At 37.5% G+C, this 19,871-nt stretch overlaps 1 protein-coding gene across 2 annotated transcripts; it reads right to left on the reverse strand.

The window, feature by feature from the left end:
• Positions 1-1,340: 1,340 nt before the first annotated feature.
• Positions 1,341-19,621, reverse strand: echdc1 (enoyl CoA hydratase domain containing 1). 2 transcript variants are annotated; one of them, XM_052025066.1, is made up of 6 exons: positions 19,266-19,621; positions 15,954-16,188; positions 11,329-11,471; positions 10,627-10,679; positions 9,772-9,852; positions 1,341-3,285 (listed from the first exon to the last, which is right to left on the reverse strand). In XM_052025066.1, the coding sequence occupies exons 2-6, from the start codon at positions 16,174-16,176 to the stop codon at positions 2,880-2,882; spliced, it is 906 nt and encodes a 301-aa protein (XP_051881026.1). In that variant the 5' UTR covers positions 16,177-16,188; positions 19,266-19,621; the 3' UTR covers positions 1,341-2,879. The 2 variants fall into 2 exon arrangements, with proteins under 2 accessions (XP_051881026.1, XP_051881027.1); XM_052025067.1 differs by lacking the exon at positions 11,329-11,471 and having other exon boundaries at positions 9,772-9,857.
• Between the last annotated feature and the right edge of the window lie 250 nt (positions 19,622-19,871).

Consider the following 19,871-nt stretch of genomic DNA (forward strand, 5'->3'; position numbering starts at 1 on the left):
ATGCATAGATTGTATGATATTAATTTTCTAACCATGTTGACTTCTTTCCAATCTCTAATTTTAGTTTCCTTGTGCTCTTCAAATTTCTACCAGGTGCAGTGAAGATTTGTAACACTGGCAGATGCGTTCAATTACTTTTGTGGAAATCTTATTTGTTGCAACATTATAGTATTTATTGTTAATGTTCCAATGTGAGCTGATTCCACATCTTGCTCTGTCAACAGAACCTTATACACTCCTGTCAGGTTTACCTTACCTTCCTTTAAAATCCATTTGCCTCAAGTACTACATACTCCATATAGATGTGACAGTGCTGGAGTGGGTGCAGAGGAGATTCACCAGGATGTTGCCTGGGATGGAGTGTTTCAATTGTAAGAGACTAGAGAGGCTAGGTCTGCTCTCCCTGGAGCAGAAGAGGTCAAGGGGGAAGATGATTGAGGTATATAAAATTACAAGTGGCATAGATAGGGTGGACTGTAGGAGGCCTCCCCCCATATCAGAGGTAGATAAAACTAAAGGGCATAGAATTAGGGCATGTAAGAGATGTTAGAAGGGATTGGAAGGAGATCTTTTGTCCCCCCACCCAGAGTGTGGTGAGTACCTGGACTGCACTGCCCAAGAGTGATGGAAGCAGACTTGCTGATAGCATTCAAGAAGTGCCTAGATGAGGACTTGAATTGCCAAGGTGTAGAAGGCTATGGAAATAGTGTTCAAAGATGTAACTGACATGAATGGGTCCCTACTAGTCGGCGTGGATACAATGAACTCATAAGTCTGTTTTTATGTCGTATGGCTCCATGATTCTTAAACCATTCTTAAGAAAATGCTAGAAACACTCAGCATGTCTGACAGCATCCCTGGGAAGAGAAACAGTTAATGTTTCAAGTCAATGACTATTCATCTATTCTGATGAAAGAATTTTAAAAGCGATGAAGTTATGCTAAACTTGTACCAAATCTTAGTCAGATCACACTTATTGTGTACAGTTCTGGTCACCAAATTAAAACAAATTTCTCTTGAATTCTGTATTTGATTCTTATATTTACAGTCCTTCTGTTTACTCTTCCCAGTGAGGAAACATTTTTTCTACATCTACTGTTAACAGATCTTTTCACAACCTCAACATGTTCAGTCTTTCCTGATGAGCATTATAGCCTAATCAAGGGGAAGAAAATGGAAGAAATGGGCTCTGTGCAAAAGAAGACGGGATGATGGAAGAGGGAGAAGGGAGAAGAACAACACAGAACGGAGCCAGCCAGGAACACATCAAGACCTCAGCATCTCTGCAACCATTTTAAATCAGGCATTATCAGCTTGTGATTGATAAAGTGACAACAAAGAACTTAGTGTCCTTGGAACAGGCATGTAACAAGTTAGGATCTGCAAAGATAATCAAGGGTCATCTTTGTAGCACTCATGCAAATCAGTTTTTGGGAGTTTAAAAGCTTAGTAGAAGCTCAGGGTGGTTGGAGCACATGAAGCAAGTAGAGTATCCATCCCAGCTAGTAATTCGAAACAGTGTCTGGAGAATGAAAACATGTATTGCTTTATTTGCCATTTGTGTGCAATGAACTTCTACCACTATGATGTTGCACAGTTAAGGACCACATGAATTTCAACTCTATCCTGTTACAGCACATTCTCGTGGTATATCTGGCACCAACTCAGTTTCCAGTTCTACTGCCCACATCACACAATTCTCTTTGTTCCCACCATCTCACCACTCTCCAAAATCTATAATCAAAAAGATTCACAACTCTCAGTGAAGACATTTCACCTCATTTTCAGTCTAAAGTGGCCAAACCTTTATTCTACGGCTTGAAGATCTAGATTTTCCAAGTGGGGTAACAGACTATCAGCATCTAATCTACCAAGCCCTTTTAGGTATTGGAAAACATTTTTAAAAAACTGCAGATTCTAGAAATCTGAAATAAAATCAGATGTGGAAAATCTCAGTCAGAGTAGAGAGAGGAGAAAAACAAGTTATCATTTCAGCTTGATGATCTTTTGTCAGTGCTGGCACTCCCTGCATCTTGTCAATCTCAAAGACCGACGCAAAACATTCTGCGCTACTGCACACAAAGTATTTTCCTAGGATGTATGTAATTGAATGCAGTGTAGCTATGTAGAATGTCCCTTTTTTTAAAAATTTCCAACAGATGAGCTGTGCTTCAAATCCAAGAGCAGTAAATAACATCACAAATGATAACAATATTGGTTATTATTGTCAAAAACTAAGTTATAAAGGGACTAAGTTGACACAATGGAACAAATCACCCACAAGAAATGTATTATACAAATGTTCTATGATTATTATACATTTAGATTGAGGGATTAAGTAAATAACTTACATTGACACAGTGCCTTACACACCCTCAGAACACCCAAGAGCATTTTAGAAGCAATTAATTATTTTAAATTGCAGTTATGGTTTATAGCAGATTTCGATTGTTGTTTGTACTATAGGGAGCAAATAAAGTCTATTTAAAAAATTAAAATGCCAATTACTATCCTAACCTTTACTAGGTTCTCTTCATTCATCACCTACACTAGCTCCCAGTTAAACAACTTGACCACCACACACCTTTCCCACTTTAGCAGATTCTTTAGTGTGCATCAGAATTTCTAAGTATTCCTCCTGGATGGTCATACGCCTTCATATCTGCTCATGGGGCTTGGTTAAATTTTATTTGATAATATTCCTGTGAAGCACCTTGGAATGTTTTAGAATGTTGAAGGCACTACACAAATCCCAGTTGTTGAGAAAAATGGTAAATGTCATTCAACATTTGATAATGCAAAATAGCAATACACTGCAATCTAACTCTGCTTACCTAACAGATAGATTAGTACATTAACAATAGTTTAATTTGCCAACACTACTTGTGTTTGATTCCTTGAGCCAATGCTTTCAGATTAGCAGGTGAGCCCCACAGAGTACCAAATATAATCTTTTCATTTTTCAGTGATTCTTCTTGTGACAGTTCTCTCCCTGAAACTACAACATTCTTAATGGCTCTAATAACTTGTGAAGATCCCTTGATGTATTGATTCAGCCAATTGTGTGCCTCTTTAAGGGAACTCTCCTCATCTGAGGATACTAAAATTTCATCAACCAAACCAATATTCAGCCCCATTGCAGGATCCACATGCTGGGCACTGGTCAACAGCTTAAGAGCATTCCGATATCCAATCAGTTTAATCAGCCTGGTAGCTCCACCCCATCCTGGTACCAATCCCATGAGTTTGTGAACAAAGCGGATCTCACTTCCTGAAGTCATGAGTCTGTTAAAATAAGCAAATATAAAACATGAGTCACTGGTGCATACAACTGATGGGTAACCAAGAGAATAAAAGCAAGAAAAGAATATTTAACTCTAATATTAAATTTCTGAAACTCCTTCCTGCTGATTTGAATAATAGGAAGCTTTTCTACATGAAACAGGACTGTAAGCCGTACATCATTAGCACCATTGACGCAGGAACAAACATTACAATAAATTATTCATTTGGCAGAAGTATTATTTTAATAAAGCTAATCATCCCATTATGTCAGTAAACGTGGCAGCCGATTTTGTGCACCAACAGCAATAATAATAAAGAACAAATAATGCTTTTTTTAAAATATAAGATGATGCTGATTGAAGGATAAGCATTAACTACAACACTAGGAATAACCCCTGTGCTCTTTAACAATACCATAGGACCTTTTACATTGATGAAAGTCAGGAGACAAGCTTTTAGTTGCAGGATGCACCTGAAAGAGAGTGTAGTATTCCCTCAGAATGACAATCAGCCAGGACTTTTATGCTGAAGTCTCTGGCTTGAACCCACAACTTTCTGATTTAAACCTGCGAATGCCATGCACTAAGCCACAGCTTCATGTAGAGATGAATCTGGAGCATGTATAAAACAAAAGCAATTTATTGCAAATACCCTCTCTCTGAAATGTTTGATGCTAGTGTCAGGGTATGGCGGAGGAATATGGGATAAGGGGTACATGGACAGCACGAATGCATTACTTTGCAGAAGTTAAGGTATTTCCTGTGGTCAACCCAGGAATACAAGAAAGACAACTCTTTTTTGATATTGAAGAAATATATTGATAAATACAAGCCATAATAGGAGTTAAGAATGGATAGGTTATGTTACAGTTGCATATCATTTTGGTTGTGGGCTTGAAGAGCCAACTAATCTTTTTTTTGTGCTTTTAATTATTTTGGTCCTGCAAAGAACTGCTAAGGGGAAAAATATGTGACTGGATAAGAACAGGACACAAAACTTCCTGAAGACTACATTTAAAAAGGAACTTCTGGGAATCAACAAAGTAATATGAAGCCTTCAAAAGATGGTGGAAGAATAGAGATAGCACCTGCTGCTTTGATGTGTGAGAAACAGATAGTGGAGTTTTTTTAAAAACAATTGCTTCAAGTGAAACGTACCTACAGGGGAATTTTTACCAGTGAAAGTTAATTTTAGCTAATTTCAAGTTGTTTTCATTTGAACCCATTAACTTAAATAGGATAAAATAATAAAATTCTCCCGGAGAATGAGAAAGAATAAAACGAAGAAAAACATGACTATACCTGTGATATATTTAGAACAGATTTCATTCAAAGTTATTTGCACAACTATTCAATTCTGTGTTGATTGTAAATTTAATAAGTTCCTACTTTGATCAAAAGGCTGCATTCAGCTTGTGACTTCATACTTCCAATTTTCTAAATAGTCATCACCTCAAATAAGATCACCAGGAGAGTTGCAATATATATATTTGCATATTATAAAAAATACTTTGGCTATTTTCCTGAAGTTATCTGCAAATGAGTTACATTAACATCTATTTTACAATTATCAGGTAATCAGCAGATAAAATACATTGGTGATCTGTAACCAACTAGAAACAGTGCAATTGAAGCCACATGGCTCAGTGTTTTTGTCTGGTCAGATAGATATTGTATGAATATTCACCATTTAGTAGTTAGTTTTAAACAAAAAAATTATAAAAATATAATTAAAAATAACAGTAATGCATTTTTCCCCAAACTGCTAGATGATCAACAAACTAAACGTTCAACTCTCCTAAGTTTGGAAAGCTGGTTCCTATATCTGCACTGTGCTATTAAGATATATCACAACATTATAATAAACAGCAATGCTGTATAATTATAAAGTAAGTTAATGAGTTCCAGATGTTTTACAATTTTATTGCAAGTTCTAGTGTCAAGATTCATTACCTAGATCTAAGCAAACACTTTTCCAGCTGCAATGACTTAAATGGAAGATCAATTTTGTTTTTCATTAACTGAATTTACTTAACTATGGTACAAGCATAAACAAATTCACCGCTAGATTTAGCTTGTTACAAATCAATAAGACTTCTATGCAGCGTAAACTACTCACTGTTTTGCATGTACAACTGTTCATCTTACTGGTGAACCTTTTCACTGACTGGTGATAAACAGTGAAAATTTACAAACCAGTGAACTTTTTCACCTGGTCATTTTCTGTCATCTCCTTGCCACCAAAAAACACAAAGCTATCTGGATAACCTAAACAAACTAGAAAAAGAAAGTGTTTAAAATAGATAAGTGCACAAATGCTTTTGTTGTTAATATGGATTGCCCATCTAATTCTACCCCATGTTCATCTTTCTCTTAAACCATAAAAATGTCCATGAATTTAATAATTAATCAGTGAAGGAAAACAAGAGATTCTTTTCCAAGAGTAGAAGAGGACATAGGTTTAAGGGGAGAGGGGAAATATTTAAAGGCAATATGTGGGGCAAGTTTTCCCCACACAGAGTGGCAGGTATATGGTACAGTGGTATGCAAAAGTTTGGGCACCCCTGGTCAAAACTTCTGTTACTGTGAATAGTTAAGTGAGTAGAAGATGAACTGATCTCCAAAAGTCAAAGTTAAAGATGAAACAAACATTCTTTTCAACATTTTAAGCAAGATTAGTGAATTTGTTTTGCACAATTTTAGAGTGAAAAAAGGAGCACCATGCAAAAGTTTGGGCACCCCAAGAGATTTGAGCTCTCAGATAACTTTTACCAAGGCCTCAGACCTTCATTAGCTTGTTCGGGCTATGGCTTGTTCACAGTCATCGTTAGGAAAGGCCAGGTGATGCAAATTTCAAAGCTTTATAAATACCCTGACTCCTCAAACCTTGTCCCAACAATCAGCAGCCATGGGCTCCTCTAAGCAGCTGCCTAGCACTCTGAAAATTAAAATCAATGATGCACACAAAGCAGGAGAAGGCTATAAGAAGATAGCAAAGCGTTTTCAGGTAGCCGTTTCCTCAGTTTGTAACGTAATTAAGAAATGGCAGTTAACAGGAACGGTGGAGGTCAAGCTGAGATCTGGAAGACCAAGAAAACTTTCCGAGAGAACTGCTCGTAGGATTGCTATAGAAAGGCAAATCAAGACCCCCATTTGACTGCAAAAGACCTTCAGGAAGATTTAGCAGACTCTGGAGTGGTGGTGCACTGTTCTACTGTGCAGCGACACCTGCACAAATATGACCTTCATGGAAGAGCCATCAGAAGAAAACCTTTCCTGCGTCCTCACCACAAAATTCAGCGTCAGAAGTTTGCAAAGGAACATCTAAACAAGCCTGATGCATTTTGGAAACAAGTCCTGTGGACTGATGAAGTTAAAATAGAACTTTTTAGCTGCAATGAGCAAAGGTATGTTTGGAGAAAAAAAGGTGCAGAATTTCATGAAAAGAACACCTCTCCAACTGTTAATCACGGGGGTGGATGGATCATGCTTTAGGCTTGTGTTGCAGCCAGTGGCACGGGGAACATTTCACTGGTAGAGGGAAGAATGAATTCAATTAAATACCAGCAAATTCTGGAAGCAAACATCACACCGTCTGTAAAACAAAAAGCTGAAGATGAAAAGAGGATGGCTTCTACAACAGGATAACGATCCTAAACACCTCAAAATCCACAATGGACTACCTCAAGAGGGACAAGCTGAAAGCTTTGCCATGGCCCTCACAGTCCCCTGACCTAAACATCATCAAAAATCTGTGGATAGACCTCAAAAGAGCAGTGCATGCAAGACGGCCCAAGAATCTCAGAACTAGAAGCCTTTTGCAAGGAAGTATGGGTGAAAATCCCACTATAGAAAGTGTTTACAAGCTGTGATACTTGCCAAAGGGGGTGTTACTAAGTACTGACCATGCAGGGTGCCCAAACTTCTGCTTTGGGCCCTTTTCCTTTTTTGTTATTTTGAAACTGTAAAAGGTGGAAATAAAAAAGTAATCTTGCTTAAAATGTTAAAGAAATGTGTCATCTTTAACTTTATGCCTTTTGGAAATCAGGTCATCTTTTACTCACTTAGTTATTCACAGTAACAGAAATTTTGACCAGGGGTGCCCAAACTTTTGCATGCCACTGTACAAGCTGCCAAAAGAGGTGGTAAAGGCAGGGATAAGAACAGTGTTTAAAAAGCATTTGGACTGGTAAATCGATAGGAAAGGAATAGAGGGAAATGGGCCAAGTGCAGGGAAATAGGATTAGTGAGGATAGGCATCTAGGTCAGCATGGACGAGTCAGAACAAGGGGCCTATTTCCACACTGTATGACTCTATGGCCCTCTGAGGTACAGTTATATAACATCTTTCGCAAATGCCATTAAACACTTCACAACCAATGAAGTTCTTTTTTGTCAATGGGATCTTTGCTGTTGACCTTCAGAGAGCAGTCAGAGTCTTGGTTTCATATTTCATCCAAAAAATGAGATCTGGGACACTGCAGCATATCCTCAGAACTACACTGGAGCCTCAGCCTAGATTTACTTCTGCTCAGCTTTCAGGAATAGGACTTGAGTTGCATCCTTCTGACTCAAGCAAAGGTTTAACCAACCAAGCCACAAATTGGCATACATAATAAAAAAAACTTGTTGTACAGTCAACTGCATCTAATTCATATTGGATATACTTGATGTAGTTTAGAATAAACAATCCAAAAATAAAAATCAATGAATAGTTTTTCCCCTAGAGTTAATACAAAAAACTTTACTTCATTTAAGCATGTTTTCCTCTGCACCTCCACCCTAAAATTTCCCCTTGACCTTCTCCTCAAAGCACCAAATAGGTAGCGTGGCCAGAGGAGCACATACAGAAGTTCTTGTCGAGATGGGGTTACAACAGAAAAGAAAAAAGCCATTAGGGGAGAAACATGTCCTTATTCTTATGCTAACTATACTACATAGCAATGATGGCATGTTGTATTCCACTTCCAAAATACAATTCCAAATGCAACCAATGCAGTGTTCAACGTACAGCCTCTATTGTAGCACACATTCAGCAAGATCCAACTTCTACCCAATAGTGGTATCTTCCATTTGCATTTGACCAACATCCCTCATTTAATATTCCTGTTCACCCTCCTTTATGACATTGTTCTTCCCAATGTTGAACTTTTTCCACTCCTACAATCCTTAGAACCCTACACTTCGAGAGATTTGAACCCCTGTGCACACCCACTCCCTTCACTGCATAACGGCCTCTAAACTTTAACATTTTCATCCATGTCACCTTCCTCAATACCTCTCATTCTGATAAGTACTTAGGCAAAGATTGACACTAAGCCAAATTGCTATCTGCGCTTCTATGAAGCGTCGTGAAATATTTTTCAACATTACAAAATTGGGATGTTCCAGTGTTAGGGTTTGAACAGTCTTGCAAGTCGAGGGACAAGTGGAACCATTCAAACATCACCATTTGTTTACTTTTATTTAAAAACATTTCCACTTATCCCAGTACGAATAAAAGGAGGATTATTGGTATGATAGGAATAACTATGATGAAAATCATCCAATAAGTTTTCAGCAGTTCAATTAACTGTACAATATAGAGACATAAAATATGAAAAATAGGAGCAGGAGTAGGCCATTCAGCCCTTCAAGCATATTCCACAATTCAGAACGATTTTGGCTAATCATTCAAATTCAGAAATCCAATCCTGCTTTCTTCCCATACTCCTTAAACCAAAATATGTATCATAAAGATCAACATAGAAAATTTGTACAATTGATAAACAAGACGGCACCTTTTTTTTGTTTACAGAAAATGTTCATGATATTTTAATTTCAAAGTATTCTGTCAACTCAGCATCTTTTACAAGATCCCAGTATAAAACAAAAAAAATCACCTAGAATTGTCTAGTTACTAGATCTCAACATTAATATTTTACACTTTTCTGACAATGATTGCTACAATCAATCAGCAATTGACAATATCACATTGCTCTCCACTGGCTGCAACCACAAAACCAGCAAGGATATTATAAAAATCATAGAAATGTTATGGCGCAGAAGGAGGCTTTTCAGCCTATTGGGTCTATGCCCATTTCTGATAGAGCAATCCCATCAGCCCCATTTCCTTACTCTTTCTCTCTCAAGTGCATATTTTGCTCCAAGGAAAAAAACCCCAGCCTGTAAATTTAAATTTACAGTTGAAATCTCTCACCTCAGGAACCATGAAAATTTTCATTAAACAATTCCATCAAATAGTACGGCATTAATATTCTGGTTCAAGAGTAAAGAACCTGAAAGGATTTTTGAAATTTGCTTTCACTGAGCAGAATAAACTATAGCGATTGTTTTTATGTTTCTGTTATGTATAAAAATATTGGAGGAGTATTCAGTTATCCAAGGTAGTTGATGCTCCATGCTCCCAGGTTTGAGAAAACATACATGTTGCTTTTTATTTATTCTTCATGGAGGGCATTATTGAATAACATTTTTTGCCACTTACCTGAAATCACAGGCTGTAGCAACTTCTGCTCCTCCTCCCAGTGCCTTCCCTTGAACTAAAGCAACGCTGATCAGAGGTAGTCTGCACTAGGAATGTTAGAAAGGTTAACAGACTTCTGAACCATTCAGTGTCCAAAATCAACTGAACACATAAAATAACACTTTCCAAAGTGCAATAATTTTGCTTTATATTCTGCTTCAGATGGCAGGATAAATTACTACTAAAATACAAGATGGGCCAGAAAAATCAAATTAAAGTTAATTCTCAATTAAATTGAGCCTTTGTTATACACGATTTTGTAGATCATAGTCCCTGCTCTCATCTTAAAAGAAAAACATTCAGGAAGTCGACAGAATATTTACTGTATTGCATATGGATGACTGGAAAGGTAGGCATTTAAATTAGGTGAGAAGCCTATGAGAGAGAGGCAGTCAAGGAATTTAAAAAACAAGGAATTTCACATTTGAGTTCTACATGCACACACAGAAAATCTAGTAATAGAAACACAGTTGGCTGACACACTGAAAAAATCAGACATTAGAAAATTAAAACTTCTTAGAACTTCCAAAGAACTTGTGCAAGAACTTTTGGCTTACATTGACTTAGCACAAAACATTTGCTGTGAAATAGCAACATCTAGTGATAGAATTTAGATATGTACCAATTTTATTTGTACGAACTAAACCAAAGTAGGGTTCAAAGACTGACTTGTTTAATTAAAAAGCTTCAAGAATTCCCATTCGTACTACAGTATATATTTAAATAAAATAGCTATAATCTGTGGAACATTAAACTCAGAATTCCAAAAATCAACCAAACTCTATCAATTGTGCTACTTTTTAATAATATTAGTACCTCAGTAGTCTTGTCAAAGTATTCTGCATGAACATGCACATCTTCAATCCATCCTGGAAGAAAAATGCAAAAGCTTTCATTCCTGATTGATACAACAGTGAGAGTTTTGCTAGTTTTATTGACATTTACTTACATTGCCTGTAGCATTCTTTTATAATTTCACTAAAATATCAAATAAATACAAGTAAAGTTAGTAAGGCAATATCTGTGCTAATTCTTCTAAACTGAATGCAGATCTGAATATGTATAAAATATAAAATATTTGAATCAAAATGGAAATATTTTAGCCCAAATCCTTTCCAGTTCCCTGCTTTTGCATTATGAAAGATTACAAGAGTGATGAGGGAGTATTTTTGTCTATAAATATCAAGACTGTTCAAAAAGCAATATTTTTGAAAATAGAAAAAATACAACCAAAATTTACAACAAAAATACATTAATCATTATGCTAGTCTGTATTTTTGTATTAGCAACTATCACCAGAATAATGACACTTAACTCAGAGTAACTACTCTTCATGATGTTATACTGAGTTATACAAGTGTTTGAAACATATCCTGAAGCATTGAATTCCCTGGACAGCCAAGAATGAGGGAGATCTTATGGATAGGCAGAACACTCTTTACAATCTTTCTCTTCCCACTCCCATATAAGTAATTGGAAATGAACTAATAATGAATCTTTGAATGGCCATTCACTTACCTCAGGGTTTAATATTGCTTTTACTGCTCTTAGATCAGAGCCAGAACAAAACGTATTGTTTGCACCTCGTAAAATAAGACCTTTCCCATTAGTCCAATGCTCCAGCTCTTCTACCCTATCCCGGAAGTCCAACATCATTGTCCCTTGTAAAAGAAAACAAAGAGCTTCTTCAGAACAAATTAAAATTGTGTCAAAAATATAACTACTGAGAACTACTAGACTGTTAGAGCAATTAATACACTTAAACTTTCCTGTCAATTCTACCACTTTATAACTAACTTTACAATAAGACGACCCAAGCTACCAGAAGACAACAGTGTAACTGTGTACATAATGGACTGGGTCATTCAACATTGGAGGCCTAAATGCTTACCCTTTATTCTGAAGCTGTGTCCTCTGGTCTTAAACTCATCAGCTAGGGGAAAGGTCTGGCCTATCAAGCCTTTTAAGAATTTTCGAAGTTTTGATGAGACGTCCTCTCATTCTAAACTCTGGAGCACAGTCCCAGTCTACTCAACTTTTCCTTGTACAGCAAACCTGCAACCCCTGTAATCAATCTAGTGAATCTCTAAAGCACTCACACATGGTGAGTATACCCTTTCTTAAGGGGACCAAAACCACACATAATTCTCCAGGTGCAGTGTCATCAAATTGCAATAAGACTTCCTTGCAGCTGTATTCAAACTCTCTCAAAGTATAGGCTAACATACATTTTGCCCTCCTGATCACCTGCTGTACCTGCAAGTTGACCTTGTGTACATGTGTACAAGCAAATCCTGATCCCTTTGAATATCAACAGCATACAATCTCTCATAATTTGACAAATATGCTGTTTTTCAGTTACCTGCACTGAAGTGGATGATCCCACATTTTCTCACATTATGTTCCAACTGCCATTCCAGACCATTCACATGATTTGTTCATACCCCTTGAAGCTTCTTTACATCCTCCACCACATTCACAATTACACCAACTTTAGTATTATCAGCAAAGTTGGAAATATCACATTTGGTCCCGAGCCAAATCAATGATATAGATTGTGAGTAGTTGGGGCTCAAGCAATGATCTCTGCAGTATCCTACTAGTCACAGCCTGCCAACGTGAGAACAATGTGTCTATTCCCACTCTTCTTTCTGTCCAATAACCAATTCTCAACATGTCAGTATATTACCCCCGATTCTATGTGCTCTAACCTTGTTGACCAATCTTCTTTGTGAGACCTTATTAAAAGTCTTCTGAAAATACAATACGCCACATCCATAGGTTCCTTCCTATCTATTCCAGTCACATCCACAAATAACTCCAACAGACAAGTCAAATACCTTTTCCCTTTGAATTTCCATACTGACTCTGCTCAATCTTATTATTCTCTTTCAGGTGTTTTAATACATTAATTTAGATTCCAGCATTTTCCCTACTACTGACATTCGGCTTACAGGTCAGCAGTTCCCTATCTTCTCTCACTCTCTCTCCTTGCTTAAATAGTGAGGTCACATTTTCTACCCTCCAATCCAAGAACAATTTCAGAATACGTAGAACTTTGGAAGGTAGTAACCAGAGCATCTATGATCTCTAAAGTCAACCCTTTCAGCTCTCTTGGTTGTGGATCCTTGGGATTTATCAGCCTTCAACCTCAAAAACTTCTCTAATATTGTTTTGACTAATACTTGATTCTACAGTTCCCCATTCTCACCAGTACCTTGATTCTCTAATATATTTGGCAGGTATTGTGTATCTTCTTCAATAAAGATAAATGCAAAGTAAACTACCTTTATTCCCTTTATAAAATCTCCTATTTCTGGCTGCCCTTGCTAGTCTTTTCCTTTCTATCTACCTATGGAATGTTCTTACAGTCTACTCACATATTCTACCTTGCTTTTCTTTATCAATTTCTTGATCTTTCTTTGTTGAGTTCTAAAATGCTTGGAAACCTCACCAATACTGCTATTTCTGGCAACATTATAAGCCTCTTCCTTTCTTTAAAAGTATTTGTAATTTCTATTGACAGCCAAGGATGAATCATTTTACTTTTTGAACTTTTATGCCTTCAAGGAAATTTCTTTTTGCAACTTACGCATTACTTAAGTGCCAATCAATGCCCATCCATTATTATACCTTTCAATGTATTCTCCCAATCAATTACATCTGACTCACTTTCATAGTTTTCTTTGTTTAGATTTAAGACCTTAGTTTTACTTTGAACTCCATCAATTTCAAATTCAGTGTAAAATTCTGCCATATCTGGCCACACTTTGGCAAAGGCCTCTTAACAACATGTGTATTAACCTTTCATTGCACAAAAGGAAATCCAATACAGCCTATTTCCTGCTTGGTTCCTCAATATATTGATACAGAAAAATATCTCATATACATTCCATGACATCATCTTGCGTCTTGTTACAGCAAATTTAACTTAGCCAGTGAAAATGTAGGTTAAAATGCCTACTGTACTATCCCTGTTACACGCACCTCAAATTTCCTTATTTATGTCACATCCAATATTACAACTACTATTTAGCGGCCAATAAAAAACTCCTACTACTTAAAATTACTGCAGTGATACACATGAAACATTGCAAACAAATTAGCAACCATTATTTTAGAAAGTAAGATATCATGCAACTAACAAAATATATGTTTGCTTATGAAAACTTAATAATTTATTAAAACATTTCAAATCATTGATGTACCAATGTTAATTTTACATTAGTACAAATTCAGTCCCGTCCTACACCAAATATCTGCTCTAAGTTACCTTCCTTTCTCGAGAGATTAACAAACCTGTAAAGCCATGTAAAAGCACTCAATTATGATTCTATTAAAATTAAAACAAAGGTGAAAATTTTGTGGTCTGACACTTTGAAAAATATAATTTCCAACAAAGTTTATAAACTTACTTTTTTTGACTCTATTTACAGACGTACATGGCCTTGTAGCTTACATATGGCTCAGTAGACTTACATGGTTCAAAGTTAAAATTTTCTAGAAGCACTACAGGACTGTCAAACTAACTGTGCTGCTCTCTGACAAAATAAAAGATAAAAGATCATCAACCTGAAACGTTAACTCTATTTCTCTCTTCACAGATGCTGAATATTTGCAGCATTTTCTGTATTCTTTTATGAAACATGCAGCTCTGACGTGCATGTTTAAAAAAAAGTCAAAGTTGCATCAAATTAGATTTGAATATAGCAAAATGTAGATTGTATTGTTAAGTCAATTGCCTTCAGCATTATACTAACTGACAGTTTGTAAATGATGCAACACAGTTTTGGATGTCACAGTAAAATGTGTCCTCTCAAGCTACTTATCCATATCTGAATATTCAAAGGTACTAGTTAACTTTGTGTCATGAAGCATAAAATTCTGGAAATAAATCAGCATTACTTGTTGTGAGAGATATAAAGCTCTCCTTTTACTTGAGCTTCCAAAATCTAAGCTATTTAACCTAATTGGTTTGATTTTTCATAGCAGTTTATCTAACCAACACCTGCTTAACTGGTGGAGTGAAAGGAAAGGATATTATACAATTAAATTGACATTGCTGCCAAATTTAATTCTAAAATATAGAGATTATTTTGAACGTTTGACAATACTCTCACCCCAGTGACATTCAATAACGTTTTTGACTATGTTTCTTAAAAGCTCATTAATGAAACAAAGGGAGAAAGCCTAAGTGTGCAGACAGATATGAAGTGTTTGTGGTTGTTATATTTGCCTATGCAGAGTCAGTAAATAAAGTGGAACTATGTAATGAATTTACCCATCAGATGTTAAGTTGGATTGTGCTTGATCAAGTGCACTACGCACACTCATTATCATAAACCCGCACCTCGCACCCCAAACCCTGCCTCCCCCCTTCCCCATGGTTGTACCTACATTTCGTAGCTCAGCTGGACTGAATGATGCAAGACCCAAAAGCCAAAGACATCTCACAAGGCAGAGCAGACCAGATCACGTGACAGTTCATTGCTGTTATAGGCTGTTTTAGTTATTTTTAAATGTTCCTTCTAATCTGAGACAACCAAGAGTAGTTTAAATAGATTTAAGTAAAAAAAAATTAAAATGCTTTAAATTACCTGAAATTAATTAGCTTAAAGTAATGTAAAGAAAAATAAACAAAGCCCTAACCTTTGAAAACATTTGGAGACCCCATTCAAATGAATGGGATTGTGCTATTTAAGCCAGTCAGCTCTGACGTAAAGTTAAGGGAAAGAATGTGAAACACATATGGCCTCTCACTTTACACTGTTTGATCCAGCTGCAGAGGAAGAGGTCAGAACCTTAACCTCATTTCTGATTTCCATACTTTACTGTGTAGGGACAGAAGTCAGAAACTAGCTGACCAAGAAGGATGCCATCTATGTTCTCTCCTGAACTGCCAGCCAGAGGTTGGTACATTTTGGCCCATTAATATCCATCTCATTAAGCCATAGGACTCGGATTTCATGTTCTATTTAACTCTATTCAGTAGGTCATCAAAATTTTTTCTTCACATGTTGATACAATACTTCACCTGGAAGAACTGAGGCCCCACCCCACCTTCCGCCCCAGATAAATAAGAAACAAGAACAATTTTCTGAGAAACAGCTTGTGCTCGTCATCAGAAAATAACAGTTTCATACCCGAAAATGCATTCATTCGTTCGGGGTGGTTTATGATCAAGGTGGCAATCCCATTTTGATCTTTCTGCAAATCAACAGATCCACCACGGAGCTGCTCGAGTTTTCCCTTGATATCATCTTCATTTACTCTGTAAACAGATGTATATGTGGACAGGCTTCTCTGTTGCAGTATTTGGTTCCTCAGGCTGCACAACGTGCACTTGTAGATGCAGAGCATAGCCATTTCACCTCAATACTGAAAGTAAGAAAATAATAAAAATCAGTTCTTTTCACACAATTGTTCCCTTATTCCCCCTCCCTTTTCTGTTCTCTAAACAAATTGCAGGCTGAAAAATCAACCATTTTACTTGGACCAGTTTTTTGTGTAAATCATTTAGATCTAACAGTTTTACTTTTCAACATTAGTTCTACTTGGAGTAGATGGGTCATATATATTTTCAACCATTCTAGTTACACCAACTATTGAAGAACAACTGGCATTTTCTGCAGTAGCTTACCTCTTAAAATGGTTTTCAAACTAAGCACATAAAATCTTAGTTGAAGGGTGCCACTTAATTTATTATGTAATAGTATTACGAAAACATTACTGCAACATGCTGCACAGCAGAATAGATACAACTAGCATCACATGCAGAAATGCCAAGTAAAATGACTTCAACAAGTTATTTTCAACTCAGGGACAAAGGACACCTGACTACTGACTTCAGTATATGGCTCTCAGTCTGATGTTGGCCAAAATAGGATTAGAGGAAAGCCTCTATAATTTGAATAAGAGTGCAGCCAGTTGAAATGGTCTGCAAAATTTTCATCAACTAGGGCTCAAATTTTTTTTAACGGTACTTTGCTAAACAAAATCATAGAACAACTTCATAAAACCTTATCAAATGACAGTACATATTTAATGAGGTTTGGAATGGAAGCACACTTTTTTCCCCCACTCATTTCTTTTAAGGTTGAATATTTGCATCACATATGCAGAAAGGTGCATACTCTGTATGATCTAATTTGTACCAAGTTATACAGAGAACAAGCACTGCAATTTGTCTGGAATCCCCAAAAGAGAATACTCATTATTGGCAGCTATTAAGAACCCCAACAAAAAATGTTTTCACATCAGATAAGGTCATTCTTCAAAAAGCCAAAAACAAACTTGGATCTGCTAAGTACTTGAAAAACAAAAAATGCCAGAAATACTCAGCCAGGTAGCATCTGTGTAATGCGATAAAGCATTAATGGTTCAGGTCAATGATTCTTTTTAAATCAGAACTGGGAACTGTAAGATATCAAACTTGTATGAAGATGCAAAGACAGAGGGGAGAAGTTGGTGGAGATGGAAGAGCAATTCAGAGAGTCAGTGGGGGGGGGGGGGTTCAGGCCCTTTGGAATGCTAAAAGGAAGGGGAGGGGAATTTTTTGGCAGGTAACTAAACCTGTGAAAGGGAGCAGAGATTACAGGAAGATGATCCATTGAACGTGGAGGCTGGTGTGGTAGAAGGATATAGGGAATCCCAACCCACTCTGATTGGGGAAAAAAGGTGAGAATACAAGTGCCAGAAATAGAGATGTGCTTGAGGGTCCTGTCAACTACAGTAGTAGGGAAGGCAGAGTTAGGGGAAAAGGAAGATATCTCAGAGGCGGCAGTGTGGAAATACTCATTAGCACAGTAGACATGAAATTAGACACAGTAGGCAAAGAAGTTGGAAGAATGAAATGAAGGCCTCATGGAAGCAAGGTTAGAGGAGGTGTAGTTATAGGAATGCACGGGCTTATAATGGATATTAGTCACTAACTTTTCCTCTAAGATGATAAGATATCTTTATTAGTCACTTGTACATCGAAACACATCTTTTTGCGTAGTGTTCTGGGGGCAGCCCGCAAGTGTCGCCACGCTTCCGGCGCCAACATAGCATGCCCACAACTTCCTAACCCATACGTCTTTTTTAGAACGTGAGAGGAAACCGGAGCACCCAGAGGAAACCCACGCAGTCACTGGGAGAACGTACAAACTCCTTACAGACAATGGCTGGATTTGAACCCAGGTTGCTGGCACTGTAAAGCCATATGCAAGTGAGAACAGGGTGGTAACTGGCAGCAAACTTGATGAAACTTGAGTTCTGGACAAGAGTAGGAAGCAGCACCAACAGTCATGTACCCAAGAATGAGGTAAAAGAGTGGGCCTGAGTAAGATTGAAGCAAGTACTAGTGAAATAAATTTCACATATCCCACAAAAAGACATACTTGCTTTAACCCATCAGGGATCCCATAACTATGCCCATTACTCTGTAACTACATCTTTGATTTAGAGGAAGTGAGTGGTGTTAAAATAGAAGCTGGAGACACAGGAGACTGCAGATGCTGCAGTCTGGAGCAACAACCAATCTGCTGGAGGAACTCAAGTGGATCAAGCAGCATCTGTCGGGGGGTTAGGTGGGGTGAGAGAGGAATTGTCAATGTTCCTGAAACCTTGCATCAGGACTAAGGATGGAGAGGGAACATAGCCAGTATAAAGAGGGAGGGGGGGGCAGTTAAACTGTCTGTATACAGGCTATGTTTCCTCTCCACCCTTAGTCTTGATGCAGGGTTTCAAGCCAAAACATCAACAATTCCTTACCCCCTTCCTCCACACCTCCCCCCCCGCAAACAGATGCTGCTCAATCCATTGAGTTCCCCCAGTGGGTTGCTTGTTGATAAAGTAGCTGTTGAACATCAGAGTAAGTTCAGCATGAGGAGAGCTGACTGCATCTGCTCAAGAAGGAAGCAAAGCACCTTCACACCATCCTAGTGTGGATGAAATTATTTGACTTGGCTACAGTTCTGTCAAACCAATACAAAACAATTAGAAAGCTTAGACAATAAATGCAAAAATAGTGCAATTTAAATATTTACTTTTATTCAATAACAATTTATTTCAAGGTTGCATTTATACCACTAACAATTATTATTCCTCCAGATAAAGCTCAAGAACACAAGGCATTCACACTGGTTCATTTTTAGGAATATATTGAGAGGCCATGTGTTAAGTGTTCTCAAGAGATATTTATTTTATAATTTCATCTGAATATCAATGCCGAAAGGAGTGCTTCCTTGTCATTTGCATTCTTAAAATATTCAAAATGTAATTATTGGGAGAAATGCTATACACTTGCACAGTTGCAGAAGTCGTTCTTGGCAATAGTAATCCAGACAAACAAAGCACAGAATGATCGGAAAGAAGGCAATACCAAATCCAATTAGGCCTTGAATCACCGAGTCAAAAACCTTGCTTTTGCACCCGTATAAATAAAATCACTAGAGTGCGTTGCGAACTCTTACCGTGACGTTTTCCCTAATCACACCAGACACAAAGACATTCAAGGGCCACACCAAGGGGCTGCTTTCCATAGGCACCCGGATCCGGTAGGTAATGCCCAGAGTACGGCAAGGGATTTGAACTCGTCTGTTCAAACACAGCCAAGTTTAAATGTCTCCTTCTTTCTGTCGAACTGCCAGATTTTACACAAGCCCAATATTGCCCCTCCTGAAATCTCTCCGTCAGCTGATATTAAAATGTTGCTTTGGTTTGCAATGCCGGCAACTGGCCAGTTTATCCGAGCTCAGGAAGGCCACCCGAAGCTTGCAGGGCAATCGAACCCTCTGCGCCTTGGAACCTCCCAGGCTGGGCAGTATTATGACGCCATAGCAGTCGCTCCGCCTCCTTGTCTATATGTGGTTCACCCTTCAGGCGGTTGCTGGGCTCTAAAGTAAGGCAAGATAATTTAAAGAATTCTTTAATTATCGAGGATAAACGCGAATTTATAAATTTGCCATCTTTTTTTTGCTGCCTTGGGTGGCTGAATGACCCTTTTCAGAGGGCAGGTAAGAATACTATCTCTGGGGGGGTCACATATAAGTGAATAGTAGACTTCTTTTCCCAATAAG

This window comes from Pristis pectinata, chromosome 10 (genome assembly GCF_009764475.1).
Source record: "Pristis pectinata isolate sPriPec2 chromosome 10, sPriPec2.1.pri, whole genome shotgun sequence".
Lineage (NCBI taxonomy): Eukaryota > Metazoa > Chordata > Chondrichthyes > Rhinopristiformes > Pristidae > Pristis > Pristis pectinata.

Coding starts and splice junctions, on each gene's coding strand:
- echdc1 (XM_052025066.1), bottom strand. CDS start 16,176: ATGGCTATGCTCTGCATCTACAAGTGCACGTTGTGCAGCCTGAGGAAC. Junction 11,472..15,953: donor ACGAATGAATGCATTTTCGG/GTATGAAACTGT, acceptor TTCTTTTACAAG/GGACAATGATGTTGGACTTC. Junction 10,680..11,328: donor AAGCAATATTAAACCCTGAG/GTAAGTGAATGG, acceptor TTTTTCTTCCAG/GATGGATTGAAGATGTGCAT.